Below are 9,000 nucleotides of genomic sequence, written 5' to 3' on the forward strand. Positions count from 1 at the left end.
CTGTCATTTCCTGACTTGTTGATTTTAGCCATTCTGACTGGTGTGAGGTGATATCTCATTGTGTTTTGATTTGTATTTCCCTGATGCCGAGTGATATGGAGCATTTTTTCATGTGTCTGTTAGCCATCTGGATATCTTCTTTGCAGAAATGTCTGTCCATGTCCTCTGCCCATTTCTTGATTGGATTATTTGTTCTTTGGGTGTTGAGTTTGCTAAGTTCTTATAGATTTTGGAAACTAGTCCTTTATCTGATATGTTGTTTGCCAATATCTTCTCCCATTCTGTCAGTTGTCTTTTGATTTTGTTAACTGTTTCCTTTGCTGTGCAAAAGCTTTTGATCTTGATGAAATCCCAATAGTTCATTTTTGCCCTTGCTTCCCTTGCCTTTGGCGTTGTTCCTAGGAAGATGTTGCTGCGGCTGAGGTCGAAGAGGTTGCTGCCTGTGTTCTCCTCAAGGATTTTGATGGATTCCTTTCGCACGTTGAGGTCCTTCATCCATTTTGAGTCTATTTTTGTGTGTGGTGTAAGGAAATGGTCCAATTTCATTTTTCTGCATGTGGCTGTCCAATTTTCCCAGCACCATTTATTGAAGAGGCTGTCTTTTTTCCATTGGACATTCTTTCCTGCTTTGTCGAAGATTAGTTGACCATAGAGTTGAGGGTCTATTTCTGGGCTCTCTATTCTGTTCCATTGATCTATGTGTCTGTTTTTGTGCCAGTACCATGTTGTGTTGATGATGACAGCTTTGTAATAGAGCTTGAAGTCCGGAATTGTGATGCCACCAACGTTGGCTTTCTTTTTCAATATCCCTTTGGCTATTCGAGGTCTTTTCTGGTTCCATATAAATTTTAGCATTATTTGTTCCATTTCTTTGAAAAAGATGGATGGTACTTTGATAGGAATTGCATTAAATGTGTAGATTGCTTTAGGTAGCATAGACATTTTCACAATATTTATTCTTCCAATCCAGGAGCATGGAACATTTTTCCATTTCTTTGTGTCTTCCTCAATTTCTTTCATGAGTACTTTATAGTTTTCTGAGTATAGATTCTGTGCCTCTTTGGTTAGGTTTATTCCTAGGTATCTTATGGTTTGGGGTGCAATTGTAAATGGGATTGACTCCTTAATTTCTCTTTCTTCTGTCTTGTTGTTGGTGTAGAGAAATGCAACTGATTTCTGTGCATTGATTTTATATCCAGACACTTTACTGAATTCCTGTACAAGTTCTAGCAGTTTTGGAGTGGAGTCTTTTGGGTTTTCCGCATATAGTATCACATCATCTGCGAAGAGTGATAATTTGACTTCTTCTTTGCCGATTTGGATGCCTTTAATTTCCTTTTGTTGTCTGATTGCTGAGGCTAGGACCTCTAGTAGTATGTTGAATAGCAGTGGTGATAATGGACATCCCTGCCGTGTTCCTGACCTTAGCGGAAAAGCTTTCAGTTTTTCTCCATTGAGAATGATATTTGCGGTAGGTTTTTCATAGATGGCTTTGATGATATTGAGGAATGTGCCTTCTATCCCTACACTTTGAAGAGTTTTGATCAGGAAGGGATGCTGTACTTTGTCAAATGCTTTTTCAGCATCTATTGAGAGTATCATATGGTTCTTGTTCTTTCTTTTATTGATGTGTTGTATCACATTGACTGATTTGTGGATGTTGAATCAACCTTGCAGCCCTGGAATAAATCCCACATGGTCGTGGTGAATAATCCTTTTAATGTACTGTTGAATCCTATTGGCTAGTATTTTGGTGAGAATTTTCGCATCTGTGTTCATCAAGGATATTGGTCTATAGCTCTTTTTTGATGGGATCCTTGTCTGGTTTTGGGATCAAGGTGATGCTGGCCTCATAAAGTGAGTTTGGAAGTATTCCTTCCATTTCTATTTTTTGGAACAGTTTCAGGAGTATAGGAATTAGTTCTTCTTTAAATGTTTGGTAGAATTCCCCCGGGAAGCCGTCTGGCCCTGGGCTTTTGTTTGGAGATTTTTAATGACTGTTTCAATCTCCTTACTGGTTCTGTTCAGGCTTTCTATTTCTTCCTGGTTCAGTTGTGGTAGTTTATATGTTTCTAGGAATGCATCCATTTCTTCCAGATTGTCAAATTTATTGGCATAGAGTTGCTCATAGTATGTTCTTATAATAGTTTGTATTTCTTTGGTGTTAGTTGTGATCTCTCCTCTTTCATTCATGATTTTATTTATTTGGGTCCTTTCTCTTTTCTTTTTGATAAGTCGGGCCAGGGGTTTATCAATTTTATTAATTCTTTCAAAGAACCAGCTCCTAGTTTCGTTGATTTGTTCTATTGTTTTTTTGGTTTCTATTTCATTGATTTCTGCTCTGATCTTTATGATTTCTCTTCTCCTGCTGGGCTTAGGGTTTCTTTCTTGTTCTTTCTCCAGCTCCTTTAGGTGTAGGGTTAGGTTGTGTACCTGAGACCTTTCTTGTTTCTTGAGAAAGGCTTGTACTGCTATATATTTTCCTCTCAGGGCTGCCTTTGTTGTGTCCCACAGATTTTGAACCGTTGTATTTTCATTATCATTTGTTTCCATCATTTTTTTCAATCTTCTTTAATTTCCCGGTTGACCCATTCATTCTTTAGAAGGATGCTGTTTAGTTTCCATGTATTTGGATTCTTTCCAAACTTCCTTTTGTGGTTGAGTTCTAGCTTTAGAGCATTGTGGTCTGAAAATATGCAGGGAATGATCCCAATCTTTTGATACCGGTTGAGTCCTGATTTAGGACCGAGGATGTGATCTATTCTGGAGAATGTTCCATGTGCACTAGAGAAGAATGTGTATTCTGTTGCCTGGGATGAAATGTTCTGAATATATCTGTGATGTCCATCTGGTCCATTGTGTCGTTTAAGGCCTTTATTTCCTTGCTGATCTTTTGCTTGGATGATCTGTCCATTTCAGTGAGGGGAGTGTTAAAGTCCCCTACTATTATTGTATTATTGTTGATGTGTTTCTTTGATTTTGTTATTAATTGGTTTATATAGTTGGCTGCTCCCACGTTGGGGGCATAGATACTTAAAATTGTTAAATCTTCTTGTTGGACAGACCCTTTGAGTATGATATAGTGTCCTTCCTCATCTCTTATTATAGTCTTTGGCTTAAAATCTAATTGATCTGATATAAGGATTGCCATTCCTGCTTTCTTCTGATGTCCATTAGCATGGTAAATTCTTTTCCACCCCCTCACTTTAAATCTGGAGGTGTCTTCAGGCTTAAAATGAGTTTCTTGGAGGCAACATATAGATGGGTCTTGTTTTTTTATCCATTCTGATACCCTGTGTCCTTTGATTGGGGCATTTAGCCCATTAACATTCAGGGTAACTATTGAGAGGTATGAATTTAGTGCCATTGTATTGCCTGTAAGGTGACTGTTACTGTATATGTGTCTGTTTCTTTCTGATCTACCACTTGTAGGCTCTCTCTTTGCTTAGAGGACCCCTTTCAAGATTTCCTGTAGAGCTGGTTTGGTGTTTGCAAATTCTTTCAGTTGTTGTTTGTCCTGGAAGCTTTTAATCTCTCCTTCTATTTTCAATGATAGCCTAGCTGGATATAGTATTCTTGGCTGCATGTTTTTGTCGTTTAGTGCTCTGAAAATATCATGCCAGCTCTTTCTGGCCTGCCAGGTCTCTGTGGATAAGTCAGCTGCCAATCTAATATTTTTACCATTGTATGTTACAGACTTCTTTTCCCGGGCTGCTTTCAGGATTTTCTCTTTGTCACTGAGACTTGTAAATTTTACTATTAGGTGACGGGGTGTGGGACTATTCTTATTGATTTTGAGGGGCGTTCTCTGAACTTCCTGAATTTTGATGCTCGTTCCCTTTGCCATATTGGGGAAATTCTCCCCAATAATTCTCTCCAGTATACCTTCTGCTCCCCTCTCTCTTTCTTCTTCTTCTGGAATCCCAAGTATTCTAATGTGTTTCGTCTTATGGTGTCACTTATCTCTCGAATTCTCCCCTCGTGGTCCAGTAGCTGTTTGTCCCTGTTTTGCTTAGCTTCTTTTTCTCTGTCATTTGGTCTTCTATATCACTAATTCTTTCTTCTGCCTCATTTCCTAGCAGTGAGAGCCTCCATTTTTGATTGCACCTCATTAATAGCTTTTTTGATTTCAACTTGGTTAGATTTTAGTTCTTTTATTTCTCCAGAAAGGGCTTTTATATCTCCTGAGTGACACCCCCTTCTGTGACCCTGCAGGACCTGAGGCCACGCTGACCCCGTGTGGGCTTCGCCCCGGTTTAGCCTCTGGAGCGATGCCCCTCAGCAGAACAGACTTTTAAATGTCCTGATTTTGTTCTCTTTTGCTCCACCGCTTGCCGGGAGTCGGCCCCTCCCCCCGGGGTCTATCTTCCCGTCGCTTTGGATTCACGTCTCTGCCAGTCCTACCTTTCAGAAAGTGGTTGTTTTTCTGTTTCCAGAATTGCTGTTGTTCTTCTCTTCGATCTGCAAATGGATTTGCAGGTGTTTGTAATCTTTAGATAAGCTATCTAGCTGATCTCCTGCTAGCTGAAGTAGTCTCAGCCTGCTACTTCTCCGCCATCTTGACTCCTCTTCCCTGGTTAGAATTTTTGAATCCCTGTTCATCAGGGATACTGGTCTGCAATTCTCAATTTTGATAGGTTCTATGTCTGGTTTTGGGATCAAGGTAATGTTGGCTTCATAAAATGATTTTAGTTTTCCTTCCATTTCTACTTTTTGGAACAGTTTCAGGAGAATAGGTATTAATTCTTCCTCTTATTTTGGGGGGAGTAATATTTTTAAATTGTTTTTCATGGATGTTCTCATCTTAATTAAAAATCAAACAGGGTTTTAACAACAGGAATGTGTAATTTAACAACAGGAAAGGATGCAGATTTCAGATATTTAACATTACAAGGAGATCTTGCTGGTAACTCAAATATGCATGTCTTTATTTTATAAGAAAAAACCTCTTAAAAACCCAACACAGAAAGTCCTTCTGAAGTCTACATTTTACTCACTCATGATTTACATGAGACAGAGATAATCTCAATATAGTATTTCAAGGTAAATTTAGTGGAAACATAATATTGTTAGCTTTAGGACAGATAGTACCTTTAAATGCTTAGTAGAATTCCCCTGGGAAGCCATCTGGTCCTGGCTCTTGTTTGTTGGGAGACTTTTGATGACTGCTTCAACATCCTTACTGGTTATGGGTTTGTTCAGATTTTCTATTTCTTCTTCATTTAGTTTTGATAGTTTATAGGTCTCTAGGAATGTATCCATTTCATTCAGGTTGTCAAATTCGCTGGTGTATAGTTGTTCATTCTATCTTCTTATAATTGTTTGTATTTCTCTGATGTTGGTTATGATCTCTCCTCTCTCATTCATGATTTTATTAATTTGGATTCTTTCCCTTTTGTTTTGGATATGTCTGGTTAGGGGTTTATCAATCTTATTAATTATTTCAAAGAAACAGCTTCTAGTTTCATTAATCTGTTCTAATGTTCCTTTGGTTTTTATTTAATTAATTTCTGCTCTGATCTTTATTATTTCTCGTCTCCTTCTGGGTTTAAGCTTTATTTGTTGTTCTTTCTCAAGGTGTAGGGTTAGGTTGTATATTTGAGACCTTTCTTTTTTTCTTGGGAAAGGCTTGCATTGCTATATAATTTCTTCTCAGGATTGCCTTTGTTGTATCCCAAAGATTCTGAACCGTTGTGTTTTTGTTTTCATTTGTTTTCATGAATTTTTTTTTTTCACAAGAAGGATACAAGAGGTTTATTAGACAACCCATGGCAAGATACAAAATAATTGATAATGAGAACAACCATACTCTATCAGTCAGGTGCTACTTGGGACTATGACACTATCCCACAGGACATTTCTGGGTTCATATCTTCTAACGCGCTACCTAAAGAAATGAATCCCCTCAAATCAGGACTCAAACACAAAGGGATTATACAAAATGATTAATAATGACAACAACCATACTCTCATCAGCCAGGTGCTACTTGGTTCTATGACACTATCCCACAGCACATTTCTGCATTCACATCTCCTAATGTGCCACCTAAAGAAATGAATCCCCTCAAATCAAGACTCAAACACAAAGGGATTCCAGAGACCACTAGGGAAGAGACTAGCTTTGAAAGCTCTCCCTTATCAATGTAGAGAAGGGATGGGGTAAGAAAACTTGGCAGGACAATTTGAATTTCCAAACTCAGTAAGAGGGAAACAAGTGTACAAGGCAGGGTCTCCTGGGACTGGGGCAGAGAGCAGGACAGTGGGAGACAGGAAGAGGCAAAAACGGCAGTGGCTGAGACCTGACAGCAAGTTTCTCTTCTCTACTTCTTCCGCCCGCCTCTCTCCTTGAGGGCCAGGTGGATGATGGCGCCGTTGGCCATGTTGTAATAAGCCAATGAGTTGGAATCCTTGATGAAAATGCCCTCATACTGCAGCTTCTGTTTCCCTGCAGGCATACCCGTGGCTTCGTGAATCTTCACCTTGATGACAGAGACCTGGTCTGTGAGCGAGAGTGTGAAGACCAGCACCTGTCCGTTCAGTTTCCATTCAGTCTTATCCTGCATGTTGGGCACTTGGACTTTGATGGACACTGGACCCTTGTTTCTGCGCAGGAACTCCTCTTCAGGCACGAGGCTGTCTTCTGTCTTCAGTTTTTTGGAGGCAGGCTCATCCTCCATGGGAGGTGGAGGGTGGACAGGGGGCATTGGGGCTGGAGCTGGGACAGGGGCCACAGGTGGAGCGGGCACAAATGCTGTTGGCACAATCATGGGGGGTGGGCGGGGTGCCATGATAGGAGGGGCCGAGGGAGGCATGGGCACCACGTTGATCCTGGGCGCATGGATGATAGGCGGCATGGGGGCAATCACTGAGCCCGGGGGTAGTCGGACCACTGATGCCATTGGGGGGCGAGGCATGACAGATACTGCAGACACAACTGTGGTACGGACAGGAGGCGGCATCGCGGGTGGCCGGGGCACGGAAGTAATGGGTGGGGCAGAGCTAGGAATGTTGGTGGCTGAAGACGGAGGTGGTGGCTGCTGGGGAAGTTCATTGGGTTTGCTAGGGCCAATCTTCTCTTTGGTATCATCCTCTGGCACCAGGCCCTTGGCCTTATGGATGGCCTCGATCTGCTCCTGGAGGGTAATGTTGGCCTGGGCAGCCTGCTGGGTCCGGGCCATGCTACCCGAGTGGCCGTCCCAGGTCACCTTTTCCTCTGGCTTCTGGATTTCTTCCTCACCAATCTTCTTACCGATGGCTGTTTCTTCTACACCAAAGATGTCAGTACGCCGCTCAGCCAACTGTTTCAAGCTGCTTTCAATATCCAGACCTGGTGCATATACTTCATCATCGCTCTGCTTCTCCCGGATGGAGCGATCTCGCTGCTCTAGCCAGCGGGGATCGAGAAGCCCGATGCGCATGTGCTCCTGCATTTTGCTGGCGGGGATCTTCTCCCCCGTGATTGGAGACACAAGATACTCATCTGGAGCAGGGGCTGGAGGCAGGGGTTTGGAAGCTTTGGGGACATAATCCTTCCGAACAATGACCTGGTCTGGAGTTGGGGGCAGAGGAGGCGGCATGGGTGTCTCTGGGGGTGGGGGCACTTTCTGCCCTTCTTCTTCATCATCCGAACCCTCGTCCATGTCTTGCACTTGGGTATCCTGGTCCAACTGCGAAGGAGGCTCCTCCGCCTTCTCCTGTTTCTCGTCCTCCTCATCAGACTCGACCTCCATCTCAACCTCTTCACTCTCCCCAAACTTCTCGTAGCGCTCCTGAATGAGAATTCGGGCCCCCAGCTCCTCTGGGGTGGTGGGGGGAGGGAAATTTCCTTGCTCATTGGGTTGGAAGTCCACTGTTTCCACCACCACAAAATCATGCCAGTCAATCTGCGCATAGGCCACCCGCTCCTTCTCCTTTTCCTCCTCTTCCTTCTTCCTCTCTCACTCCTGGAACTTGGCCCACTCCACCCGGTAACACACCTGGTCCAAAACTTCTCGGGGGTTCTCAGCCTCTTTCTTGAGCTTTGTAAATAAGCCTTTAGGAGGAATCAAGATCTTGGTGTACTGTTCCACCAGCTTTGTGAAGTAGTTGAAGAGGCTATGCTGCGGGCGGAGGAAGTCAAACTGGTAGTTACGTTGCTCCTTCTGCATCAACTGGGTCAGAAACTGGCGGCCGTTCCTGGCCACAAACTGAGCCGTCAGCTTCACCACGTCCAGGTCAAAGGCTGAGATGGAGGGGGGGTCTGCTATGAACTCAAACTCAGGAGGGGGCTCTTTCGGCACGATGGTCTCTTGTATCACCTGGGCTTGTTTTCATGAATTTTTAAATTCTTCTTTAATTTCCTGGTTGACCTATCCATTCTTTAGTAAGATGCTCTTTAGCCTCCATGTATTTGAATTCTACCCAACTTTCCTCTTGTGGTTGAGTTCTAGTTTCAAAGCATGTGGTCTGAAAATATGCAGGGAATGAACCCAACTTTTGTTACTGGTTAAGACCTGATTTTTGACTTATAATGTGATGTATTCTGAAGAATGTTTCATGTGCAATAAGAAGAATGTGTATCCTGTTGCTTTGGGATGAAATGTTCTGTATATATCTGTGATGTCCATCTTGTCCAGGGTGTCATTGAAATCCTTTATTTCCTTGTTGATCTTTTGCTTAGATGATCTGTTCATTTCAGAGAGGGGGGCTCTTAAAGACCCTACTATTATTGTGTTATTGTTGATGTGTTTCTTTGATTTTGTTTTTAATTGGTTTATATAATTGGCTTCTCCCATGTTAAGGGTATAGATATTTACAATTGGTAGATCTTCCTTTTTTAAATTTAATTTTATTTTTTTCAGTGTTCCAAGATTCATTGTTTATGCACCACACCCTGGGATCCATGGAATATGTGCCCTCCATAATACCCGCAAATAGGCTCACCCAACACCCCACACCCCTCCCCTGCAAAACCTTCAGTTTCATTCTCAGAGTCCACAGTCTCGCATGATTTGTCTCCCC

At 42.3% G+C, this 9,000-nt stretch overlaps 1 protein-coding gene across 1 annotated transcript; it reads right to left on the reverse strand.

The window, feature by feature from the left end:
* Positions 1-5,722: 5,722 nt before the first annotated feature.
* On the reverse strand, positions 5,723-8,300 carry LOC116583052 (splicing factor 3A subunit 1-like). Its single transcript, XM_032331003.1, has one exon. The coding sequence runs from the start codon at positions 7,728-7,730 to the stop codon at positions 6,321-6,323; it is 1,410 nt and encodes a 469-aa protein (XP_032186894.1). The 5' UTR covers positions 7,731-8,300; the 3' UTR covers positions 5,723-6,320.
* Between the last annotated feature and the right edge of the window lie 700 nt (positions 8,301-9,000).

This window comes from Mustela erminea, chromosome X (assembly GCF_009829155.1).
Source record: "Mustela erminea isolate mMusErm1 chromosome X, mMusErm1.Pri, whole genome shotgun sequence".
NCBI lineage: Eukaryota > Metazoa > Chordata > Mammalia > Carnivora > Mustelidae > Mustela > Mustela erminea.

What these genes read in the sequence shown, in the direction of transcription:
- LOC116583052 (XM_032331003.1), bottom strand. Translation starts at nt 7,730, where the DNA reads ATGGAGGTCGAGTCTGATGAGGAGGACGAGAAACAGGAGAAGGCGGAG.